General features: G+C 36.8%; 2 protein-coding genes across 10 annotated transcripts in view; both read right to left on the reverse strand.

Moving 5' to 3' along the window:
* CUBN (cubilin) overlaps positions 1-8,883 on the reverse strand; it is a 283,798-nt gene extending 274,915 nt beyond the window's left edge. The window contains exon 1 of the mRNA XM_082385173.1: positions 7,935-8,883. The gene's annotated coding sequence lies outside the window, so the exon portion shown is untranslated. The remainder of the gene's footprint in view (positions 1-7,934) is intronic.
* Positions 8,884-8,984: 101 nt separating this feature from the next.
* The window catches only part of TRDMT1 (tRNA aspartic acid methyltransferase 1), a 72,668-nt gene continuing 54,242 nt past the window's right edge, over positions 8,985-27,410 (reverse strand). For all 9 annotated transcript variants that reach the window (XM_082385605.1, XM_082385606.1, XM_082385604.1 and 6 more), the window contains 4 exons: positions 19,589-19,932; positions 17,471-17,528; positions 16,292-16,421; positions 8,985-9,488 (listed from right to left, as the gene is read on the reverse strand). In XM_082385605.1, the coding sequence (XP_082241731.1) occupies positions 9,388-9,488; positions 16,292-16,421; positions 17,471-17,528; positions 19,589-19,932 (633 nt within the window). In that variant the 3' untranslated portion in view covers positions 8,985-9,387. The remainder of the gene's footprint in view (positions 9,489-16,291; positions 16,422-17,470; positions 17,529-19,588; positions 19,933-27,410) is intronic.

Consider the following 27,410-nt stretch of genomic DNA (forward strand, 5'->3'; position numbering starts at 1 on the left):
GCATATGGCTGATTCACTTTGGTGTACAACAGAAACTAATACAGTATTGTAAAGCTATTATACTCCAATAAAGATCTATTTAAAAAAACAAAGAGAATGGTAAAATGAGGGGAAAAAAAGAGTTTAGGGATACTTGGCAGCTACAGAACTGCCTCTTGTGGTGAACTTCTAATTGGAGAGATACAAACAGAAGCAGTTCACAGAGGCATCTTTATCTGGTGATGGGAGGCTTTGCTTCACTGATGTGATTGATGACAGGAGGAGTGTTTTAACAAGGCTGATGCCTGACAAAGGGCCATCATTCCCAGGGGATGCATTAATTGAAGTGCCACACAGATCTGTGGGAACATATAAAGTGTTGTCATCAAGGGCATGAAGAAGGCTGAGATGACCCCACTTCTCACTCTTACTCAGCGCCATTATTCTAAGACCTGTAAAAACCAAAGCCTTTGTCCCTTTGTATTTTTCTTTTTTAAAATAGCGGCTCGGGCTATATTTATTATAGAAGTACTACTAAATCAGGCTTTGCCAACAATTCCTAAACTGTGTTTAGAGGAGGCATAAACAATCCCCTAGGAGTTACACACAACTGTGGTATTAAACACTTTTCTTATAACATCTAATGTGCTATTCTTGTTTAGGTTGACAGATAGAATTATTCCAGCAATTCCCCAAGTCAGGACAGACATAATGATTCTGCTACAATACTCAGCATATTCACATTCAAGTCAGATTAACTGGACAATTATTTATTAGGTACCCACTGATTGTCAGCATCTGATGAGAGAGGCACCGAGGAGACAGAACTGGGTAAGATACAGCCTTTGTCCTGGAGGAAAAAAGTCTGGGGAGGAGATGGTATTATATGCCATCAGGATGCAAATGAAGTAGTGACTTGAAAGCTAGATTACCTATGGTAGAGGTGGAATAGAGTATTGGTTTTGATAGAAAGAATACTTTTAATTATAAAAGTAATATAACTATATTACACTGAATGGAATATTCATAGTCTGGCTTCTTGCACTTAGCATAATGTTTTCAAGGTTCATCTATGTTGTAGCACGTATCAGTACTTCATCCTTTTTTATGACTGAATCTGTTGTACGGATATACACATTTTGTTTATTCATTCATCAACTGATGAACGCGATAGTCATTTCCCTTTTTGGCTATTATGAATAGTGTTGCTATGAACATTCACGTACAAGTTTGTGTGTGGATATGTTTTCAGTTCTCTTTGGAATACGCCTAGGAGCATACTTGTTGGGTCACATAGTAACACAATGTTTTGAGGAACTGCCAAACTGTTTGTCAAAGGGGCTGCTCGTTGCATATTTTATTGTTTGGTTTCACAATCTTATATTTCAGCATTGTCTTATTATAGCACATTTAATCTGCTTCCAGTTTCACTATGTTTAATATCTTCATTCCTATAAACTGCTGTCCTTTTGAATTATATTATTAAGGCAGATTCCCATGGTGGGTCTTGTTTTTACCATCTTTTACTTTCAACCTACTTAAATCATTTAATTTGAAGCAGTTTTCTTATCAAAGTATATAATTAAATGATTTTTTTTTAATGCGCTCTACCAATCTCTGTATTTTAATTACTGTATTTTGACCAAATATATTTAAGACATTTATCGATCTGGTAGAGGTTGTGTGCCATTTAATCATTTGTTTTGTTTGTTTCCTCTGCTTCACATTCCTCTCTCTTTTCTTGCCTTCCTGTGGGTTACTTAAATATTTCTTAGGATTCCATCTTGATTTATTTGTAGTGGTTTTGAGTGCATTTCTTTGCACAGTTTTTGCAGTGGTTGCTGCTCTGGGTATAACAATATACTGTACGCACATGACTTATCACAGTTGATGGCTATCAGCAATTTACCACTTTAAGTGAAATGAAATCTCAGTTCCATTTAGGTTCCTTGAATTTCTCCACTTTTAAATATTATTGTCTTGAGCATTAGATGGTATTATAATTTTTGTTCAATCATCAAATGTGATTTATAAAATTCATGAGGAGAAGCATAGTTTACTGTAAGTATCCATACTTCTGCTCTTTCCATTACTCTTTCTTCCTTCCTGATGCTCCAAGATGTCTTTTTTTTATCATTTCATTTCTGTTTGAAGAACGTCCAATAGCCATTCTTTATGGGTAGGTTTCCTAGCAACAAACACTTTTAGTTTTGCTTCATTTGAGAATATCATTATTTCCCCTTCATTCCTGTGGGACAGTCTGGACACAGAACTTTCAGTTAACAGTTTTTTTCCTTCAGCACTTAAAAAATGTTGTGCCACCTCTTTCTAGCCCCCATGATTTCTGATGAGAAATCTGCTGTCATTCAAATTGTGTTCTGCTATAGTAATGTGTCCCTTCTCTCCGGCTGCTTTAATTTTCTTCTTTGTTTTTAGTTTTCACAGGTTTAATTATAAAGTGTCTTTGCATGGATTTCTTTCAGCCTATCCTGTCTGGGGTACACTCAGCTTCCTAAACCTGCATATTTATTCTTTGCTAAATTTGAGATGTTTTCATCCATTATTTCTTTACACATTCATCCAGCTCTATTCTTTTTTCTCCTCTACTTCTTGGACTCCAAATATATGAATGCTGGCTCTTTATTACTGTCTCACAGGTCACTGAGTCTCATTTTTCCCCAGTCTTCTCTTTGTTATTCAGATTTAGTAATTCTATTGCTTATTTTCAAGTTCACTGATTCGATCATCTGTCATTTTAATTCTATTATAGGACCCATCCAATGAGTTTTCCATTTTGGCTATTGTATTTTTCAGTTATATAATTGCCTTTATTTCTTTTTTTAAAAAAAAAACTGGGACAAAAATGCACACCATAGTGGTTCTTTTATCAACATTAAAAAAAAAAATCTCTGTTAACTATTTCCTTGGGGAGCCTTTCTATTTTTTGTTTCAAAAGGATTTGTAATTACTTGTTCAGGCATTTTTATGATGGCTGCTTTAAAATCTTTGTCAGATAAATCCAACACCTGGTTCACCCTGGAGGTGTCATCAGTTGGCTGTCTTTTCTTATTGTTGTGATTTGCTTGGTTCTTGGTATGACAGGTGATTTTAGATTATATCCTGGATATATCGTCTATTATGTTAGAAGACTCTGGGTTCTATTTCAATCTTTTATTTTAGCAGGCAGTCACTATGTTTATGTTTAGCATGCAGGCCCTGGCCTACCTTTTGGTCTATGATTCCAGTGGCAGTTTAAATTTCAGAGCCTTAACTTGGTTTATCTGGTGCTGCTGGAGCTCACAGTCGTCCTTGATGGTGTTACTTTAGGGGAAAGAAGTTTTCCCCAAGACGAGTCACCTGGTACCTCTAGGTTGGGGGAAGACAGCCTCCTGCCCATGGTGATGAAAACTTCTAGGTCAGACACTGCTGTGGCAGGATGCCCCTTGCCAGGGCTCCGTGGCTGCTCAGTGTCTCTCAGCAACTGAGAGGAGCCTAGACCTGCCAGGGGAGTAATGCTTCCCCTGGACACCTGCCAGTGGGGGTCCCTATACACTGCCCTTGAGGGTTGTATCAGACTCACCTGGTGTTGTTGGTAGGACTCCTGTTCCATCCTGGGCTCCATTATGTTGCTAGTTTGGTGGTCAGGAAACACCAAACCTGGGTTACCTTCTTCTGTTGGGTGGGAGGTGATAAGACATCCTGTAACTATGTCCCCCCTCCAGTTTTGGGAGTACTTAGCTGGTTTGTTTTCTTCTTTACACCTTTCAGAGTGTTCTTTCTGATGTCTCTTGCATTATTTTATAATCATACTTACCCAGAATTGATAACTGTACTTATCAGGAAGGAGCAGGAGAAATGAGTCTTCCCTCTTGTCTGGACAAGTCAGAATACAATATTTTTAAAAATTTATATCTGCACAGCTTCCCCAAAAGCCAAAAGCCCAAGTTCTATCCTAGAATTATTTTTTAAATCATATATTCCAAACTTGAGTAAATTTGGCTATTCCTCTGTTAATAGAGGAAGTAGCAGTAACCCAAATTAAAGTGACTTAAAGACACTTTAAATTCCACAGTATGACAGCCTTTGGCATTTTCTATATCAGTCCAGTATGGTGACTATATTCACTCATTTAACAAATATTTATTGAGTGCTTACTTTGCACCAAGTACTGTTCCAGTCACTGGGAAGGTAGCAGTAAAAAAAAAAAAAAAATTAAATCCCTGCCCTCCTGGAAGTTTACATTCTCTAAACCATGGAATATTTTTCATTTTAAACCAATTCAAATTATAGCAACTATCAAGCTTATTGTCTATTCATCCATAGGATGAGTTCTCAAACAGCAAACTCAACTTATATCTACTATACAAGGAGTATCACATTCCATTAGGTATTTTCAATCTTTTTTTGTGTGTAAAATTTAACTGTACTTGTGTAAGGAACTAGCTAAGTTCCTAAGTAGCTAAGTAAGCAAAATAACTATTTGAGTCAAAATTATATTTTCTGGGTGTCGTGGGCAAAAAAGTAGTTACAGAAAAGGGTGAGATCTCTGAGAAAAATGGCTTGGACGGTGAAGGGTAGAGAGATCTGAGGACTACATCTTCAGGAACACATAAAGTTCAGCTCCAAACCACTCTCTCTTCTCTCTTTAGACTCTTCTTTAGGTGATCTCATCTGATTATAGAGCCAGCTTGGCTAAATAAACATGTTCCATATTTACACTCATAATTTAAATCTGCCCTGATATGAATAAAGATACAAACAAAATATAATACAGAGCAAATACTTGAAGTAAACAGTGAAACCACAGTATGTATAAGAAAATAAATGAGAACATCCTAGGGCTATAAAGAAGAGTTCTATCAGAAAAGTAACTTCCTATCTTCTAGTTTTTGTGAAAATTTCTATCTAAATTCAGATTTGTAGAAAAAATAAGATTTTGGAAGCTTTAGGAATCAAGTATGGTATACTTGAGGGAGAGTTATAAGTGCTGGATGTAATTGAAAATAACACTCAGAACCCACGGTAAATATATAACAAATTCATTTGAGAACTTGGGGAATAAGAAGTCAAAAAAGTTCTTTGCACATGCTCATATTTGTTGAACAAATAAATTTTAAAAGGAATAAACTCAAAAATCAAGACAAAAATAGTAATGTAGTTTGGGTCGTGGTTGTGTAAGATTTTGATGAGCCTGAGTATTTTAGTGTAAAATGTTCTTAGAAGTCAAGGAGAGAGGCCAGGAAAATGGATTTTTTAAAAAAAACCACGAAGTTTAAAATTTTAGCAGCAAAGTGAAAGAATGACAGGAGAGGAAAAATGGTAAAGAAAGACTGACCAGTATGATCTGAAGTTGAAGAACATATGTGGGATTCTTACTGCTCTTTAATAAAACATGCAAAGGAACTTTGCCAAGTGAAATATTTTAGGCATAACTAGACATGCTGGTGAGTATGATGAATGGAGAAGAATAGGTTGGATTGGAGGTGGGTCAAAAAAGATGCATGTTAAGAAGGTGATATGACAGCTGTATGGAGCACATTTTGACAGTAGAACCTGAGAAGAAGAGAATTCCAGTACAGGGAAGTTCCAAGGCTGTCTTGAAAAATTATATAACCAGGTCAATCACAGGCTATATGAAACCTACAACACTCACTCAATTTCAAAGCCCAAAGCTAATAGCAAGTCAGTTTACAACTGGTGGCCTCAAATAGTCATAGTTCCAAGCTGAAAACCACATTATGAAAAGTTAACCTTTTCAACAACATAACCAACTCAGGAAAACATCCTTTAACTACTTTACCTATATGGGCTTAAAGATAGATTCTTATTGTGTTACCTTGGCTTATTTGGGAAGTTGTTGACTCTAACTTTTGATTTTAAATTATAAAGTTATCAAAACAAAACGAGCAACCAGAGCCACTTTAGTTTGGGTGCAGACACGGCAGCTGGCCCACAGAACGCATCCTTCAGTACGTGCTTGAGGCTGGCTCATATGGCAGGTGCTTCTTTATTCTGTACTGCTAGAGCTAGAATCAAACCAGTTTCATTTGTGCTTAGCTTCACTCATCTATCCTCAAAAGCCTCCTACAATTTAATAACTTCTGACCCAAATTAGGTTGAGGTTAGAACAAAAGACAAACTGTGATTTTTGTTAAAGAATCCTGCCCAGTACCTCAAAAAAATAATTTAAGTGCTAGGTGGTCCCTCAACTTTCACAATCTCAACTACTGGTTTTGCCTCCTTAAAAGGCTCTGTTTTGTGAGGGGGAGGAAGTTGGCTGATAGTCAGTGGTATTTTCTCACTTTTCAAGGCACAGGGCAGTGCCTACTGTGCAGGTCTGATTTACCAGCCAGAACACAATGTTCAGGGGCCTCTGAACCTGCAGAGGGTCAGCTGATCCCTCAGTAACAGGGTGACTCACCGCCCCCATCATTTGGCTCTACTGCCTGCCACTAAGGATTAAGATGATCAAGCACTGGCTCTTTCTCCTATGACTACATAACTCCTCTTCAAAATCATTTTCCAATATGATTCATTCTGTTTATATTGATTTATCTCATGCATTATATTTAGGTATGGAAAACTTATTAAAAATATGAGGCAGGGTAATAAATAATTTATGATTATTTGGCAAACCATTTAAAAGAGCACAAGTGGGGTCTTCCCTGGTGGCGTGGTGGTTAAGAATCCGCCTGCCAATGCAGGGGACACGGGTTTGAGCCCTGGTCCGGGAAGATCCCACATGCCACGGAGCAACTAAGCCCGTGCGCCACAACTACTGAGCCTGCGCTCTAGAGCCCGCGAGCCACAACTACTGAGCCCGCGTGCCACAACTACTGAAGCCCGCGCGCCTAGAGCCCGTGCTCTGCAACGAGAGAAGCCACTGCAATGAGAAGCCCGTGCACCTCAACGAAGAGTAGCCCCCGCTCGATGCAACTAGAGAAAGCCCGCACGCAGCCAAAAATAAATAAATAAAATAAATAAATTTTTTTAAAAAATTAAATAAAGAAGTAAATAAAAGGGCACAAATGATGCAAAGGGAAGAACAAAAAATCAGTTTCCTGTTAGAAATGGCAAAGATTTAATTATTGTTTCTTTAAAAGGAGAGCCTATATTTTCCAAAATGTTGAATAAGCTTACAGTAAGTCCAAATATCAGAATTTCCAAGATGTGTATATATGCTAAATAAGTGATACTCTGGTAAATATATCTTCATTAATGTGTGAATTTTGTCCTTGCTATTATATATAATTAATTAAGGGCAGGAATCACAATCTGCCCATGGATGTACTTCAATAATTTAAAATTTTTCACAAATCTATATTTTATCTCCTAGTTTGTACGCACATGTCGCCACAGAGCCTTCATGTGTTTCTGCCTGGTGCGCTGTAACTCAACATATTTTGCTGTATCATTGCGCAGTGGGGCACAGGACACTATAATTACAGCATAATCACAGTAAAACTCTGAACCTTCTTATCGGTAAGAATCTTTTCATCAATGAGGAAAACAGAGAAAGTGTGCCAAAGTGATTTCAGATAGCCGTATACTATCATTTACGAGACTTGTACTAAGGTTTATCTTTAAACACATACACAAAATGTAGACAGTGACAGTTGATACATATATGCATTTGTCTACAGCTTCCCTATTCCCATATTTATCTATGAGTTCTTCTGAAAAAATGGTGGTGGGGAATGATTTTTTTTTTTAATTGTGATAAAATGCACATAACATAAAATTTGCCATTTAAACAATTTTCAAGCATGCAATTCAGTGTCATTAAGTACATTCACACTGTTGTGCAACCATCACCATTATCCACCTCCAGAACTTTCACACCTCCCCCAGAGACTCTACACCCATTAAACATGAACTCCCATTTCCCTGGTCTCCTGAGCCCTGGTAACCACTAGTCTACTTTCTATCTCTATGAATTTGACTCTTGTACATACCTCATATAAATGGAATTATACAGACTTTGTCCTTTTGTGTCTGGTTTATTTCACTGAATATAATGTCTTCAAGGTTCATCCATGTTGTAACATGTCAGAATTTCCTTCCTTTTTACAGCTGAATATCATCAATAATGCTGCAATGAACATTGGTATACAAATATCTTAGTCCCTCTTTTCAATTCTTTTGGGTATATACCTAGAAGTGGAATTGCTTTATCATATGGTAATTCTGTGTTTAATTTTTTTAAAGGGATTATCATCTATCTTCTACAGAGCCTGCACTATTTTACATTCCCATCAGTAATGCATAGGGTTCCAATTTTTCCATATCAGGATGATTGTTTTTTAAGAATAAAAATATGAATTAAAATTTTGTGACAGAATTTCTCATCTTATTTCTTTTCATTTCTCTTCTATTTGTCACTTGATTTTATCACCAAAATCAAAACCACAGGATTTATGATGCAAGATTTAGTCTGATTAGAGTCCTAATTCCGAGAAGTCTATGGAGAGGGAGAGTCAGAGAAAGTTAAAGTTATAAAAGTTAATTCACAGAATAGGTATGTAGAATGGGGTCAGAGGGCAGAGTTCCCTCCCTAAAATCTTAATGCTGTGCTACATTCCTTAGAACATGATGGCAAATTCAACTTACAACAAGAAGCTGAAAAGGAAGACAAAAGCAAGCTCTGAAAATAGCAAACTACAGGTAGGTATGTATAAATGAAAAAGGGACAGTGAGTTTTGTCTTTCAGAAGGAAGTAGAATTAAAGATAATTAGATAATGTGCACGTACACTTTCTATGGCATACCGATGTAGAGGTAGTCAAGAATTAGGATTATTATTTCTGACATTTTCTTCAGACTGTTGTATAAGGTAAATGATGATAATTTGGTCTAAAATAGTATATACATTTGTTTAGATAAAATAAAGGAATGTTTAAAAAATTGAAATTAAGTAAAACATTCAATATTTTAAACAGGGCAGAATTAGAATCATCATTTTAGAAATAGGAAGAATTATTTAAAAAAAGTAAAATGATAGATTCATAAAGCAACTTCTTTAATTAACATACACAATATACAGTTTCTCAAGTTCATATAGTACACCTGTTATGACACTTTACAAAATATTCATGTAGATATTAAAATTCTAATGTTCCTAAATTTGTCTATACCATAATATTATAAAGGTAATATTTTACATATATATTTAACAATTTCATATAAAAAGATATTCTCCTAAAGCATAACAATAATTTTCACCTTCCGAAACACAGTAATATAAATTTAAGGAAACAAAATGGCATTTTCCTGATAAATCCAAATTCTTATTAACGAGAGAATAAGATAATTTAGTTGAATTTTGTCAATATTAATTCAAAAAAGAATTTCAGAATTATTATCTGGATATAATGGAATACTGCCACCATCTTTCAGAGTTACTTAAAAATTATTCACATAGGATTTTGATTAGTTGAGCTACTACTTGCACATTGAGACTATTTCCAAGTAGACGATAACGCTGTTTGACTGTTGTCTTCTCAGGAAATCCTAGAAAAGAAAGGTAACAATTTATAATACAATCACTTGCAATATTAACTTGCAGAGATAAAAGGATGTATTCTTTAGTAAAAGCACCATGGTTATTTACATAAATAAGTCCCTAAGGTCTCCATGAAGTTCAATTAACAAATGAGGATTTGGAGCCAAAAATATTATATAACATTTCATTGCTTACACAATGTGGTATTATCATATCACATATCATATTTGCTCAGTACACACACGTACACACATAACATCCACGGAACTAATAGAAATCTGAGCACTAGGACAGTTTAGGAAAAGCAGTGGATACCATTATTTCAGTTATTTAATAACAGCCTTCAGGAGACAGAATTCACATACTGTAAAATGCAGATTTTTTTTTAAAGGGAGACTTTATTTATTTATTTATTTATTTATTTATTTATTTATCCATTCATTCATTCTTTCATTTATGACTATGCCGCATGGCTTGTGGGATCTTAGTTCCCCAACCAGGGATTGAACCTGGGCCCTCGACAGTGAGAGCAAGGAGTCCTAACCGTTGGACCACTGGGGAATTCCCTAAAATGCACCTCTTTAAAGGGTACAATTCAGTGGTTTTTAGTATAGTTGCAGAGTTTTGCATACATCCCCACTATTTAATGTCAGAACAGTTTCATCATCTCAGAAAGAAAGCTGGCCCACAGCTAACATCATACTCAATAATGAAAGCTAAAAATTTTCCTCTAAGATCAGGAACGAGACAAAGATACCCACTCTTGCCACTTTCATTCAACATGGTATTAGAAGTCCTAGCCAGAACAATTAGGCAAGAAAAAGAAATAAAAGGAATCTAAATTGGAAAGGAAGAAGTAGAACTATCACCATCTGCAAATTACATGATATTATACATAGAAAACCCTAAAGACTTCATCATCAAAACATGGGTAGAATAAATGAATTAAGTTGCAGTATACAAAATCAATATATAGAAATCTGCTGATTTCTGTACATTAACAACAAACTATCAGAAAGAGAAAATAAGACAACAATCCCATTTACAGTCGCATCAAAAAGAATAAAATACCGAGGAATAAATTTAACCATTGATGAAAAAAATTGAAGACACAAATAAAGGTACTCCATGCTCATGAACTGGAAGAATTAATATTGTTAAAATGTCTATATTATTCAAAGCAACCTACAGAGTTAATGCAATCCCTATCAAAATTCCAATGGCATTTTCCACAGAAATAGAAACCACATCCTAAAATTCCTATGGAATCACAAAAGATCCCAAGTAGCCAAAGCAATCTTGAGGGAGAATAACCAAGCTGGAGGCATCACGATGCTCCCTGACTTCAGACTACATTACAAAGCTAAAGTAATCAAAACAGTATGACATTAGTATAAAAATACACAGAAATCAAAGGAACAGAATAGACAGCCCAGAAATAAACCCACACATATGTGGTTAATTAATTTATGACAGGGAGCTGAGAATATACAATGGGGAAAGTAAAGTCTCTTAAATAAATGGTGTTGGGAAAATTGGACAGATACACGCAAAACAATGAAACTGTACCACTATTTTACACCATACACAAAAATTAACTCCAAATGAATTAAACACCTGAACATAAGACCTGAAACCATAAAAATCCTAGAAGAAAACATAGGTGGTAAATTCCTTGACATCAGTCTTGTCCATGGTTTTTTGGATCTGACTGTAAAAGCAAAGGCAACAAAAGCAAAAATAAACAACTGAGACTACATCAAACTAAAAAACTTCTGCACAGCAAAGGAAATAATGAGCAAACTGAAAAGGCAATCTACTGAACAGGAGAAAATATTTGCAAATCATATATCTGGTAAGGGTTTAGTACCCAAATTATATAATGAAGTCATAAAATTCAACAGCAAAACAATAAATAATCAGATTAAAAAATGGGCAGAGGACTTGAATAAAAATTTTTCCAAAGAAGACATACAGATGGCCAATAGGCACATGAAAAGATGTTCAACATCACTAATCATCAGGGAAATGCAAATCAAAACCACAATGAGATATTACTTCACATCTGTTATAATGGCTATTATCCAAAAGACAAGAAATAACAAGAGCTGGAAGGAACATGGAGAAAAGGGAACTCTTAGGCACTGATGGTGAGAATTTAAATTGGTGCAGCCACTATGGAAAACAGTATGGAGGTTCCTCAAAAAATTAAAAATAGAACAATCATATAATCCACCAATTCCACCCTGGGTATTTATCCAATGAAAACAAAAATACTAATTAGAAAAGATACGTGCACCCCCATGTTCATTGCAGCATTATTTACAACAGACAAGATATGGAAACAACCTAAGTGTCCATCGATGGGTAAATGAAAAAAGAAAATACACACACACATACACACACCATGGAATACTACCCAGCCATAAAAAAGAATGAAATGGACCTTGAGGGCATTATACCAAGCGAAGTCAGAGAGACAAATACTGTATGATCTCACTTATATGTGGAATCTAAAAACCAAAGCAAGCAAACAAACAAATTAAAAAAAACAAGGTCATAGATACAGAAAACAGATTGGTGGTTGCATGGGTGGGGGAAAAATGGGTGAAATGGGTCAAAAGGTACAAACTTCCAGTTATTAAAATAAATAAGTCCTGGGGATATATAATGTAGAGCATGGTGACTATAGTTAGTAATACTGTATTGCATATCTGAAAATTGCTAGGAGAGATCTTAAAAGTCCTCATCATAAGAAAAAAAATTTTTGTAACGATGTATGATAATGGATATTAACTAGATTTATTGTGGTGGGTGATCATTTTGCAATGTATACAAATGTTGAATCATTATGTTGTAATGTTGTACATCTGAAACTAATACAATGTTATATGTTAATTATATACTTCAATACAAATTTTTTTAAAAAAGAATGCTGGCACCCATTAGCAGTCACTCTCCATGTCCCCTCCCTGCCCCTCAACTACTGATCTACTTTCTGTTCTAGAGATTGCCTATTCTGAACGCTTCATACAAATGGAACCATACAATATGTTGTCTTTTGTCTCCAGCTGCTTTCACGTAGTGCTTTCAAGGTTCATTCATGTTGATTTTGGAATATTTTTTAAAAGCAAAGTATTCTATGTTTAATATCTTAGTCCTTATAATAACATTATGTATTAACAATATTATGTACGTTGTATAATACGACTATAAAATATAGTGTAACTCAAACATCAAGCACATCAGTAAAAATTATCTGATCCGAGGGGAAAAAAGGCTCATTCATGTTATAACATGTATCAATAGTTCATTCCTCTCTCTGTCTGAATAATATTCTATCTTATGGATATACCACATTTTATTTATTCATTCATTCATTAATAGACATCTGGGTTTTTTCCCTACTTCTTGATTATTATAAACACTGATGTTATGAACATGTACGTATGTGTGTATGTGTGAAGCTTTTTTCAGTTCTCTTGGATATACACCTAGGGGTGAAACTGTGGGGTCATACAGTAACTCTGTGTCTAACATTTGAGAAAATGCCAGAATGCTTTCTAAGGCAGCTGCACCATTTTATCTTCCCACCAACAGTGTACAAGGGATCTGATTTCTCCACAATTTGTTAACACTGTTATCGTCTGTCTTTTTGTGAAGTGGTATCTTACTGTGGTTTTGATTTACCTTTCCCTAATAGCCAATAATGTTGAACATCTTTTCATGTGCTTATTGGTCATTTATCTATTTTCTTTGGAGAAATGTCTATTGAAATCCTTTGCCCACTTTTAAATTGGATTATTTTTCTTTTTCTTGTTGAGTTATAAGAGTTCTTTATATATTCTGGATACAAGTCCCTCAGAGTTGCTTTTTTACATTCTGCTTCCACAAATTGACATTCTCATACTGAAGTTCAATTTGCTACATTCTTTTGCAAAACAAAATGGCCCACAGATACTACATTTGCTGGAACAAAACCTTGCACATACCACCGTAAAAGACTGTCCATGCATAAGAGTGGATGCCAGAATCTTAGTTACAATACCAGAATTTCACATTCAGAATCCTTTGGCATAGCAATTAAATAAAGGAAAAGCAAATCAGGTAATAAAGGAAATAAATTAAAGAGCATTAAAAATAGCAAAATTTCAAAACCTGATAAAGTTGCTTCATCAACGCTAGACATTATACTTACTGCAATAAAATAACAGTGATTACCATAATAAAACTATATTTGCAATTGAGCATGATCATAAAATTGCTATTATAAAGATAATATGTCTTAGGCAAGCACACTAGTCATCTCAAATTATTTACTTCAAAGTAGCCAGAGGCAGAAATACCTACAAACAAACTTTTAGACTACCCCTAGGATGCTGTCTTGAGATATCAAGATTATATCAGAGGGGAAGAAATGTCTGAAAACAAACAAGTCAGATCTGTAAAAATTATATATATACACACATACATATATACACATATATACATATGCATGTGTGTATTTTATACATAGATATTAAAATCTAAACCCACTTGTGGAAAGAATTACATAATTTTGTAAAGTTAAAAGGTGACTTTTTAAAAACTTAGGTACATTAAAAATAATAATCCTCAAAAGCAAAGAAACCTAGAATTAACAAGGTCAAGAGAGCAGCTTTTATTCAGTAAGTGTCGGTTAGTGTCTGTCTCTTCCAAAGCCTGCTGTCTCATGAATGCATGCCACTGGCCACAAAGAGAACGAGGGCAAAATGTGCGGGAGAGTCAATGCAAATCCATCACGGCCGGTGGACAAGCAACTCAAAGAATGCCCATATTGGACCCAGGGTCAGTGATGTCAGAGGCACACGTGAAGGACTGTTCTGTCACAGTGCTGCTCAGTGGTGACAACAGGGCACTGATTATACACATATATCACATATTTTAAAATAAGGTAAAGCAATTAAAAAGGCTTTCTCGCATGTATTATACATATATTTTCAGAGAACTTTGAAAAATCCTATTTTACCCCTTAGATATTTTTAAATACTGAGAAAAAACATTTATGAAGTAAAGGCTATAACATCTATCATTTAAAATATAAAAGCACAAATTTTATATTATGTGTCAGATAGGTTGTAAGCATGTGACATACGTTAACTCACTTAACTGTTACAACAGCCCTATGAAGTTGGTGCTATAATTATCCCCATTTTACAGATGCATAAACTACGGTAGAGAGTGGCTTCAGCAGGGCTAGGATTCACACTCGGTCAGTCTGACTCTGGGGTCTGTGCTAAATTTCATTATTACCAAAGTGATCGCTACTGCTTGAAAAAATAAGCACTCAGATAAAACTTAGAAATTAGTTGCTATTAGACGGTAAATCTCTTTTCTCTCTGTAGTAGTACAGAAAGTACCTTTGATTGCTCATCCTAAAAAATGAAAAAAAAAAAAAAAAAAAAAGTAACCAGGACAGTAGACTGGGAATTAAATTCCTGAGTCCAATTCTCAGTTCTTTGTTTTATTGATGTTCTCACTCACTTTGTGACATAAACTAAGACACGGAAAGTCTACGATTTCTTAAAAAACACTCCCCGGGATGTTTCAAACTGAATGAGATCTCCAAGAAAAAGGCAGAGAGTACAAAATAAACCTGGTTGCTGTGACTATGCTTGGAGAATCAATTACCAAGAGGGTAGTCAAATTCTGTTGGCAATTTGCTCCCAATGTACAAAAAGATGCTTTCCAAACCTCAACTGTAAATCCATTATTTAGATTTTAAAACATGGTCTATTTAACCCATGATGTTCTTCAAGAATAGGACTGTATTAATATTACAACAACATTAGATTTAGCGAAGTTTGGCTTTTCTGCATTCAAGCTCCCAATCAGTTATCAAAAGCACATTTCCTCCTTGTGCAGCCCTGGAAGCACGTGAGGGAGGTCTGTCTCTCTCCCTTCCCATGAGCCAGGTACTCGGAACACACCCACCGCAGCCCAGGAGACCGATGGCATCCACAGGGCAAGAGCACCAGCGCCCAGGAAGCGGGATCAGGGAGGGGCGGGGTGCTCTAAGGAGCAAAGGCCCTGTGTCCAGTCTCCTAATAGCAACAATCCCTGGCTTTCCTCCACTACTTGTCTCTCTCCCTTGGCAACCGTATCTTCATTTTTCTTCTTGAGAGTCCATCTTCAGATTCCCTAATTTCGTGTCAATTCTGGCATCTGTGCCCCTGAGTCACCCTTACTTTCCATTAGGAAAGCTCCTTTCTAGACCACCTGTCCACTTTTTCTTTTCTCCACTTAAACCTTGCAGGGAAGGAAAGGTATATAATTGATAAGAGTGCATCTCCGAGGAGAAGAAGTACAAATACACACCTACCCACCACACAAAAATAAACTCAATTGCCTGTTAATTTCTTCATTAAAAAAAAGACAATTCTAGGCATTCTTTCATAAGATCTAGTGTGAGGTTATTCGAATAGTACTCCTAGAAGCAAAAAAATAAATTCGAGAAAGAGATGCTATTAAGAACCATCTGTAGGGAGAAGTGAGGAATTGCTGACTTGGCCCTTCTGTTCCTGCAAAGCACCTGGAACCATCAGTGGAGTAAAAGGAGGAGGGGAGCTGAGTCTGAAGGGAATGGACTAGGGCAGGTTATGAAGAAAGCAGACACAGGAGGGAAGGAAAATGTCAAAGATGGCACAATCAGGAAAGGAAGCGCTCTCACATCCGTCTGGGCAAGGGTTTATTCATAAACTATGCACGAGTCCCTAATGAATTTTGAGACCTTTAATCAGTGAAAGCTGGGGTCTGCATGTATCCCACATACCGAACTCTGGAGGAAATCCAAGGAGATTTGCTATTTCTTTAGGAGTGAAAAATCGAAGTTGAAGCATTAACAATCTTGTTATCTTTTCTTCTTGTGACAAATTGGTAAGGGATTTGTAGATAGTCTCAATCTGTAGGAAAATATCCAAAGTAACTAATGAAGTAGAGTGCAATTAGACTTGTTAAGGTAATATCATCTACTGTGAGGCAGTTTAAAAATGATGGACGTATAGTCTTCTGTAACGCATGGCAGCCCAGGGTAAAAAGTCTCTGTGCAATGAACTGTGTAACTGGTTCATCAAGGGCCAGATAAACTCAGAAAACAAACAAAACCTTAATGTTGAATAGATCAGGATACTCTCAGTGTATCTGTCATTTTTGGTCCCTCAAAAATTAACTCATAAGAATAGAAATAATAAATGACAATATAACATAAAAGAGATGTAGTGAAAGACACAAAAAAGAAACTTGGTCAACCAATAAGTCGATTTTACAAAGCAAATAAGCAGCCATTAAAATGTTTACTGTTTATGACCAATTTTATCAAATTAAGATATTTTCTTAAAATGATAAAATATATTTAATCAATATGACTTCTCAAATCCAGACATTCGTCTGTCTCTGATAGGGTTTTTAGCAAGGGTAAATAAGAGTTTAAATCAGCATAAAAGAAGATAATGTGATTTCACTTCAAAATGATTCAGAAGTATACAAAACTTGCAATATATCAAGCTTGTATTCAACCATGATACCACAAAGAATTAGCAACTGAAGTATTAATAAAAAGCCTTCCTAAAATATAGATTTTTTTTTTCCCTAACAGGCATTTTTATAGTATGTGCTCCAAAGGAAGGCTCCAGTACTAAGATATTTGTGCATAATTTTAGAGAACATTAAGTACTGGACTCTGCATTTCAAATTACTCTTTACAGAATAGAAAGGAAAACAAAGGGTAAGAAAAAAAAAAGAAAGTAAAAACATAAAAGACTTTTTGTACATATACTCATATCTAGCAACAAGAAGAAGAAAAGATTTATTCTATAGTAAATAATTATTATACACACATAGTCACTCCAGTTGAACGTGTAGACTTATTGTAACGTTCTCAGATTGTAAGTATTAAAGAGAATTTTATTTGAAATAACTCTCCAGCATTTTAGCTCTGCAGCATGCATGGTACCTGCACATCCTCTGCGGCCTGCAGCACAGATCCTGTCCCTTCCGTGTAGCGTCCATAACTAAAAAATCAACACAAATATTCTGTAGCATCTAACATATTTGCTAACGCTAAATTTCTTGAATATTTCTTGAATGAATCAATCTTACATAGTTGGTAATACATCCTTCTGAAATATTCTAAATAATATCACATAAATATGCTTTGTAATTAAAAAACTTACCAGGTGCAAGACATGAGATCAGTCTGTTTAAACTTCTCAGACGCTAAACTTGGCATAGTTTTTGTTGTGCAAATACTAGTCTGCATCTACATTATTAATTGTCATTTTTTAAATGTTCATCACATTTAAATGCACAGAAGGTATGCATTTGTTATGACTTTATATCTAAATGCTATTCAATACTGACATCCCTGCCACATTAGACCAAATGTTATGTAGGTGAAAATAAATTGCTGCTCTTTTCTTATAATGCCTGAACCATCGTTTCTTCTCATGAACCCAAAACCGTACTCTCCAGTCTCATGACAAACTCAGGCCCACCAAACATGCATCTGCCTCTTACTGTAACACTGTATGTTTTTACTCTTTATCATAAAACAATCAGACTATTGTTAAAAATGTATTAAAAATACCAAACACTACAGAAATGCAAGGTATTAGTAATATTTCTTTCCCTAAGATCATTGCCAAGCTGGCTGTTTGACATTTTATCATTTTTTCCTAATGAATTTAAAATAGAAATTAGAGAAAGTCACCATCAAAGAAAAGCTGTTTTCTTATATATCACATGTGTGTGTGTGTTTATATTATCTACACTAAAATAGACTTCTACAATAAGGCTTCTTTTATACCATTTTTATAATTATAAAAGAATTTCAAAGTTGTTTTTTATTACAAAATTGGTAAGTCCTGTTTTATGAGAATCCTAAACAGAACCTAGCAGACTTGGAAATATACAACAGCTGAGTGAAGTCTTTTAAGGTAATGGAAAGCAATAAACCCATTCCCCTGAAAGTACAAGGACAGAGTATGATAAAGTCAGGATGAACCTGGTACGATTATATCAGGGGCATACTGTCTTGTGCAAGACAACTAGCTAGTAGGTAGAGAGAGAAGGCTTGAATTTTTAAATCATACAACTACCTATCAAAAGAGCTTCAGTGGCATTAACAAACAGGGGTAGGGATGGATCTTTTACAAATTTTTCTTGAAGGGTCTAATTTCCCCCCTTCTTCCTAGGTTTAAAAAAAAAAAAGTTGAAAAACACATTAACTCTTGAGAAATAATCCAAAGGATGTCCCCTAAATGTCCATCAACAGGTAACCAGTAAAAGAAATTATGATATACCTATACTATGAACATACGAAAGTTCTTTAAGCACCCATAGGTAATAATATCCAAATAACATTGCCCAATGAAAAAAAGGGCACGTAATAACGAATATAGTATGCTACCATTTACTTAAAGGAGGGGGTAAAAATATACATGTATATTTAAACACACCTCAAATGCAATACCTCTGGAAGACTGGAGAGTAAACTGAAATCATCGGTTGCACGTAGGGAGGGAAACCGGATGAACAAGAGGCAGAATTGGAAGGGAGTCTTACAATCTTGGTTCCTTTTGAATTTTGAACCATAAGAATATACTACTAATTCAAAAAACTAAATAAAATTTAAATATGCTATAATGTGCTCCAGGATATTCAATGTTATTTCTTGATACTAAAATTTAATTTCTTCTTGTACATTGATCATGAAAGTGGACAGAAATTTTTGAGGTACCATAAAAAGAAAGGTGCTAAAAAATTAGCAATTCACCATCTATAGAAACCATGTCTCCACTGCGGGTAATTAAGCTCCTATGAAGGTCACCAAACAATGGCATTGTCTTCTATGAGCACTTTTGTGGGTTGTGCACGTCATGTTCTGCCAGAAGGAATCTTCACTTGTGCATTCTACTGGAACATGAAAGCAGGCAATTAAGGGTGAAAAAAATCATTCTAGCAGAAACATTTTATAAAATGCTCCTTGTTTTGAGAAGAACTAAAAGAAACAATAGTTATGAAAACCTGGTTATTTTGGATATGCCATGAATAGAGACTCTTTAAAACCTACCCTTTCGTAAAGCATGTGGACCTTCTGGATGTGGGCTTAACAATGTCTAACAAAAGAGCATATCGCAGCAATGACTTTGGTGGTAAAAAGTATGAATTCATGTCAATGTCGTCTTCTAGAAAATCTCTCAGCATTCGCACAGAGAGATCACTGTCCTGTTGATGTTTCCTGTCAATTTCTCCTGCAGTTTCAAGCTTAAAAAGAATGGCCTCTTTTCCAGAACACTGTGTGCTGCTATCAAAGCATATATTTGGCTCAATTTTCTTTTCTTCAATTTTCTTTTCTGCATCTATCGCATGTTTTTGTGGATGTTCAGATTCAGTTTGGGGGAACTCCATCAGTACCTGGCATTAAGTAAAAATACACAAACTCTCAAAAGCTTTCTTAAAAATAAAAGACATATTAATAACAGCCATTCAACATTATGTAAAAAAATTCTTTAGCTTTTACTGAGTTGTCATTAAAAAGATAGAAATTGAGGTTTACTAGTATTTATACAAGTTATTACAAGTTTTTCATCATATAGTGATAGGCATCAGGCTATAGGTGATTTATTTCATGAAATTACTGCTTTCTGAATTAATAAAACCATTCAACAAAGTAATAGGAAGTATGTTGAATATAAAGACAGCATTATATTTGGAAAAGAAGTTGAGAAAGCAACAGGAACATTTCCAGAAAATGTGTTTTTGATCAAAGTTTGCCACTCCCCTTCAATTAAAAAAAAATTAGTAATTAAAAATGAAAAGCACTCTTCACCCTCAAAAGTTATTTCTATCCCTGAGTCCCACAGGAAAAACTTGTTCCTGCAAAACAGGTAACCATTTATAAAGTCCTATTTTGGGAAAGAAAAAACAGTTCCAGGAATTTTTAATGATGAAATCTTTGTTCACATAATTTATATACTGTTTTTGGAACTGCCCACTATTAAAGGGAGATATATTGCTATTTTATTATTATATAACACAATATTGTATAATACTGATATTGTATTACAGGGAATTCAAATGATACTACTGAAGCCCTGTTAGTAAGACATGACTTTTGAGTTCTTACCTGTGAGGGTTATAGAGAGCTTCACTGAACAACTGAACCTCTGTTATCCACACCAATTTTCAGCAGAAGCATATAAAATTGCTAGCATAATGAGAGATCCTACATATAGCAATTGAGCATTTTATTCTAGCTTGTACTAATCATTACCATATTTTAATCAATTAAGGTTAAATAGCATAGATTTCAAATAAAATGTAACTGATGTGTGAAAATACTCAAGCCATTTTTAAGATAGTATACTATTTTATCAAAAGTAGTCAATGGCTTCTATTGAGGGAGAAAAATAATAGATGCAAAAGAGTCAATGGTCAGAAGAGAAATTATAGGGGGAAAAGAAGGATAACAACACTAATGGTAATTTTTTTACTTCTAACTTATTTTTTTTTTCTAATGATGAAAGAAAAGTTTCTGGTTTTGTTTCAAGCAATTAAAGTGGCATCAGGAGGGTGAAAAGGCCTACAAGACAGACCTCGGGCATAGTCTATACTACAGGCACGGGAGGACACACATAAACCTCTCCGAATATACTCCAATAAAGATGTTAGGCCAGAGGTATAAGTTTGGGAGCTGTCAGCACGTAGCTGGTCTTCAAAGTCTAGAGACTAGATGAGATCCCAAGGGAATACATGTGGATAAAGAGAGGAAAGGGGGGAGGGGGCAAGATGGCGGAAGAGTAAGACGCGGAGATCACCTTCCTTCCCACAGATACAGCAGAAATACATCTACACGTGGAACTGCTCCTACAGAACACCCACTGAACGCTGGCAGAAGACGTCAGACCTCCCAAAAGGCAAGAAAATCCCCACGTACTTGGGTAGGGTAAAAGAAAAAAGAAATAACAGAGACAAAAGAATAGGGACGGGACCTGCGCCAGTGGGAGGGAGCCGTGAAGGAGGAAAGGTTTCCAGGCACTAGGAAGCCCCTTTGCGGGCAGAGACTGCAGGTGGCAGAGGGGGGAAGCTTCGGAGCCGCGGAGGAGGGTGCAGCCACAGGGGTGCGGAGGGCAAAGTGGAGAGACTCCCGCACAGAGGCTCGGCGCCAACCAGCACTCACCAGCCCGAGAGGCTTGTCTGCTCACTCGCCGGGGCGGGCGGGGGCTGGGAGCTGAGGCTCGGGCTTTGGTGCTAGCCGGGAGGGAGTCCGGGAAAAAGTCTGCAGCTGCCGAAGAGGCAAGAGACTTTTTCTTGCCTCTTTGTTTCGCGGCGCGCAAGGAGAGGGGATTCAGAGCGCTGCCTAAACGAAATCCAGAGACGGGTGCGAGCCGCGCGGCTATCAGCGTGGATCCCACAGCAACAGGGGCGCAGAGGGAAAAACGGAGAGATTCCCGCACAGAGGCTCAGCGCCGAGCAGCGCTCACCAGCCCGAGAGGCTTGTCTGCTCACCCGCTGGGGCAGGCGGGGCTGGGAGCTGAGGGGCGGGCTTCGGTCGGCAGGGAGAGGACTGGGGTTGGCGGCGTGAACACAGCCTGAAGGGGTTGGCGTGCCGCGGCGAGCCGGGAGGGAGCCGGAGAGGAGGTCTGCAGCCGCCGAAGAGGCAAGAGACTTTTTCTTGCCTCTTTGTTTCGCGGCGCGCAAGGAGAGGGGATTCAGAGAGCCGCCTAGACGAACTCCAGAGGCGGGCGCGAGCCGTGGCTAACAGCGCGGACCCCAGAGACTGGTAGGAAACGCTAAGGCTGCTGCTGCCGCCACCAAGAAGCCTGTGTGCGAGCCCAGGTCACTCTCCACACCGCCCCTCCGGGAGCCGGTGCAGCTCGCCACTGCCAGGCTCCCGTGATCCAGGGACAACTTCCCCGGGAGAACACACGGCGCGCCTCAGGCTGCTGCAAAGTCACGACGCCTCTGACGCCGCAGGCTCGCCCCGCCTCCTCCGTACCGCTCCCTCCCCCCGCCTGAGTGAGCCAGAGCCCCCGAAGCAGCTGCTCCTTTAACCCCATTCTGTCTGGGCGGGGAACGGACGCCCTCAGGCGACCTACATGCAGAGGCGGGTCCAAATCCAAAGCTGAACGCTGGGAGCTGTACGAACAAAGAAGAGAAAGGGAAATCTCCCCCAGCAGCCTCAGAAACAGCGGATTAAAGCTCCACAAACAACTTGATGTGCCTGCATCTGTTGAATACCTGAATAGACAACGAATCATCCCAAATTCAAAAGGTGGACTTTAGGAGCAGGATATATTAATTTCCCCTTTTCCTTTTTTTGTGAGTGTATATGTGTATGCTTCTGGGTGAGATTTTGTCTGTATAGCTTTGCTTTCACCATCAGTCCTAGGGTTAGGTCCGTCCATTTTTTTTTTTTTTTTTTACTTAAAAAAATTTTTTTTTTCCTAATATATGCTTTCTTAATAATTTTTTCCGTATTTTCTATTTTAGAAATTAAAAAAATTTTTTAATAAGTTTTTTCATATTTTTTATTTTAAAAAATAAAAAAATTTTTTTAATAAATTTTTTTCTTAAAAATCTTTTTATTTTTTACTATAAAAAAATTAATAAATCTATTTTTAAAAATTAAAAAAAATTTTTTCTGAATACATTTACTCTTAATAATTTTTTTTTCTTATTTTTTATTATAATAGCTTTATTTTATTTTATTTTATCCTCTTTTTATCTTTTTATTTTTTTCTCCCTTATATTCTGAGCTGTGTGGATGAAAGGCTCTTGGTGCTCCAGCCAGGCATCAGGGCTGTGCCTCTGAGGTGGGAGAGCCAACCTCAGGACACTGGTCCACATGAGACCTACCAGCTCCACGTAACACCAAACGGCAAAAATCTCTCAGAGATCTCCATCTCAACATCAAGACCCAGCTTCACTCAACGACCAGCAAGCTACAGGGCTGGACACCCTATGCCAAACAACTAGCAAGACAGGAACACAGCCCCATCCATTAGCAGGGAGGCTGCCTAAAATCATAAGGCCACAGACACCCCAAAACACACCACCAGACGTGGACGTGCCCACCAGAAAGACAAGATTCAACCTCATCCACCAGAACACAGGCAATAGTCCCCTCCACCAGGAAGCCGACACAACCCACTGAACCAACCTTACCCAATGGGGACAGATACCAAAAACAACGGGAACTACGAACCTGCAGCCTGTGAAAAGGAGACCCCAAACACAGTAAGATAAGCAAAATGAGACGACAGAAAAACACACAGCAGATGAAGGAGCAGGGTCAAAACACACCAGACCTAACAAATGAAGAGGAAATAGGTAGTCTACCTGAAAAAGAATTCAGAATAATGATAGTAAGGATGATCCAAAATCTTGGAAATAGAATAGACAAAATGCAAGAAACATTTAACAAGGACGTAGAAGAACTAAAGAGGAACCAAGCAACGATGAAAAACACAATAAATGAAATTAAAAATACTCTAGATGGGATCAATAGCAGAATAACTGAGGCAGAAGAAAGGATAAGTGACCTGGAAGATAAAATGGTGGAAATAACTACTGCAGAGCAGGATAAAGAAAAAAGAATGAAAAGAACTGAGGACAGTCTCAGAGACCTCTGGGACAACATTAAACGCACCAACATTCGAATTATAGGGGTCCCAGAAGAAGAAGAGAAAAAGAAAGGGACTGAGAAAATATTTGAAGAGATTATAGTTGAAAACTTCCCTAATATGGGAAAGGAAATAGTTAATCAAGTCCTGGAAGCACAGAGAGTCCCATACAGGATAAACCCAAGGAGAAACACGCCAAGACACATATTAATCAAACTGTCAAAAATTAAATATAAAGAAAACATATTAAAAGCAGCAAGGGAAAAACAACAAATAACACACAAGGGAATCCCCATAAGGTTAACATCTGATCTTTCAGCAGAAACTCTGCAAGCCAGAAGGGAGTGGCAGGATATACTTAAAGTGATGAAGGAGAAAAACCTACAACCAAGGTTACTCTACCCAGCAAGGATCTCATTCAGATTTGATGGAGAAATTAAAACCTTTACAGACAAGCAAAAGCTGAGAGAGTTCAGCACCACCAAACCAGCTTTACAACAAATGCTAAAGGAACTTCTCTAGGCAAGAAACACAAGAGAAGGAAAACACCTACAATAACAAACCCAAAACATTTAAGAAAATGGGAATGGGAACATACATATCGATAATTACCTTGAATGTAAATGGATTAAATGCTCCCACCAAAAGACACAGACTGGCTGAATGGATACAAAAACAAGACCCATATATATGCTGTCTACAAGAGACCCACTTCAGACCTAGAGACACATACAGACTGAAAGTGAGGGGATGGAAAAAGATATTCCATGCAAATGGAAATCAAAAGAAAGCTGGAGTAGCAATTCTCATATCAGACAAAATAGACTTTAAAATAAAGAATATTATAAGAGACAAAGAAGGACACTATATAATGATCAAGGGATCGATCCAAGAGGAAGGTATAACAATTGTAAATATTTATGCACCCAACATAGGAGCACCTCAATACATAAGGCAAATACTAACAGCCATAAAAGGGGAAATTGACAGCAACACAATCATAGTAGGAGACTTTAACACCCCACTTTCATCAATGGACAGATCATCCAAAATGAAAATAAATAAGGAAACACAAGCTTTAAATGATACATTAAACAAGATGGACTTAATTGATATTTATAGGACATTCCACCCAAAAACAACAGAATACACATTTTTCTCAAGTGCGCATGGAACATTCTCCAGGATAGATCATATCTTGGGTCACAAATCAAGCCTTGGTAAATTTAAGAAAATTGAAATCGTATCAAGTATCTTTTCCGACCACAACGCTATGAGACTAGATATCAATTACAGGAAAAGATCTGTAAAAAATACAAACACATGGAGGCTACACAATACACTACTTAATAATGAAGTGATCACTGAAGAAATCAAAGGGGCAATCAAAAAATACCTAGAAACAAATGACAATGGAGATACGACGACCCAAAACCTATGGGACGCAGCAAAAGCAGTGCTAAGAGGGAAGTTTATAGCAATACAAGCCTACCTCAAGAAACAGGAAACATCTCGAATAAACAACCTAACCTTGCACCTAAAGCAATTAGAGAAAGAAGAACAAAAAAACCCCAAAGCTAGCAGAAGGAAAGAAATCATAAAGATCAGGTCAGAAATAAATGAAAAAGAAATGAAGGAAACAATAGCAAAAATCAATAAAACTAAAAGCTGGTTCTTTGAGAAGATAAACAAAATTGATAAACCATTAGCCAGACTCATCAAGAGAAAAAGGGAGAAGACTCAAATCAATAGAATTAGAAATGAAAAAGGAGAAGTAACCACTGACACTGCAGAAATACAAAAGATCATGAGAGATTACTACAAGCAACTCTACGCCAATAAAATGGACAACCTGGAAGAAATGGACAGATTCTTAGAAATGCACAAACTGCCGAGACTGAACCAGGAAGAAATAGAAAATATGAACAGACCAATCACAAGCACTGAAATTGAAACTGTGATTAAAAACCTTCCAACAAACAAAAGCCCAGGACCAGATGGCTTCACAGGTGAATTCTATCAAACATTTAGAGAAGAGCTAACACCTATCCTTCTCAAACTCTTCCAAAATATTGCAGAGGGAGGAACACTCCCAAACTCATTCTACGAGGCCACCATCACCCTGATACCAAAACCAGACAAAGATGTCACAAAGAAAGACAACTACAGGCCAATATCACTGATGAACATAGATGCAAAAATCCTCAACAAAATACTCGCAAACAGAATCCAACAGCACATTAAAAGGATCATACACCATGATCAAGTGGGGTTTATCCCAGGAATGCAAGGATTCTTCAATATACGTAAATCAATCAATGTGATACACCATATTAACAAATTGAAGGAGAAAAACCATATGATCATCTCAATAGATGCAGAGAAAGCTTTCGACAAAATTCAACACCCATTTATGATAAAAGTCCTGCAGAAAGTAGGCATAGAGGGAACTTTCCTCAACATAATAAAGGCCATATATGACAAACCCACAGCCAACATTGTCCTCAATGGTGAAAAACTGAAACCATTTCCACTAAGATCAGGAACAAGACAAGGTTGCCCACTCTCACCACTATTATTCAACATAGTTTTGGAAGTGTTAGCCACAGCAATCAGAGAAGACAAAGAAATAAAAGGAATCCAAATCGGAAAAGAAGAAGTAAAGCTGTCACTGTTTGCAGATGACATGATACTATACATAGAGAATCCTAAAGATGCTACCAGAAAACTCCTAGAGCTAATCAATGAATTTGGTAAAGTAGCAGGATACAAAATTAATGCACAGAAATCTCTTGCATTTCTATACACTAATGACGAAAAATCTGAAAGTGAAATTAAGAAAACACTCCCGTTTACCATTGCAACAAAAAGAATAAAATATCTAGGAATAAACCTACCTAAGGAGACAAAAGACCTGTATGCAGAAAATTATAAGACACTGATGAAAGAAATTAAAGATGATACAAATAGATGGAAAGATATACCATGTTCCTGGATTGGAAGAATCAACATTGTGAAAATGACTCTACTACCCAAAGCAATCTACAGATTCAATGCAATCCCTATCAAACTACCACTGGCATTTTTCACAGAACTAGAACAAAAAATTTCACAATTTGTATGGAAACACAAAAGACCCCGAATAGCCAAAGCAATCTTGAGAACAAAAAATGGAGCTGGGGGAATCAGGCTCCCTGACTTCAGACTATATTACAAAGCTACAGTAATCAAGACAGTTTGGTACTGGCACAAACACAGAAATATAGA

The sequence above is a fragment of the Balaenoptera borealis genome (assembly GCF_965194805.1).
Source record: "Balaenoptera borealis genome assembly, chromosome: 3".
NCBI classification, from domain to species: Eukaryota; Metazoa; Chordata; class Mammalia; order Artiodactyla; family Balaenopteridae; genus Balaenoptera; species Balaenoptera borealis.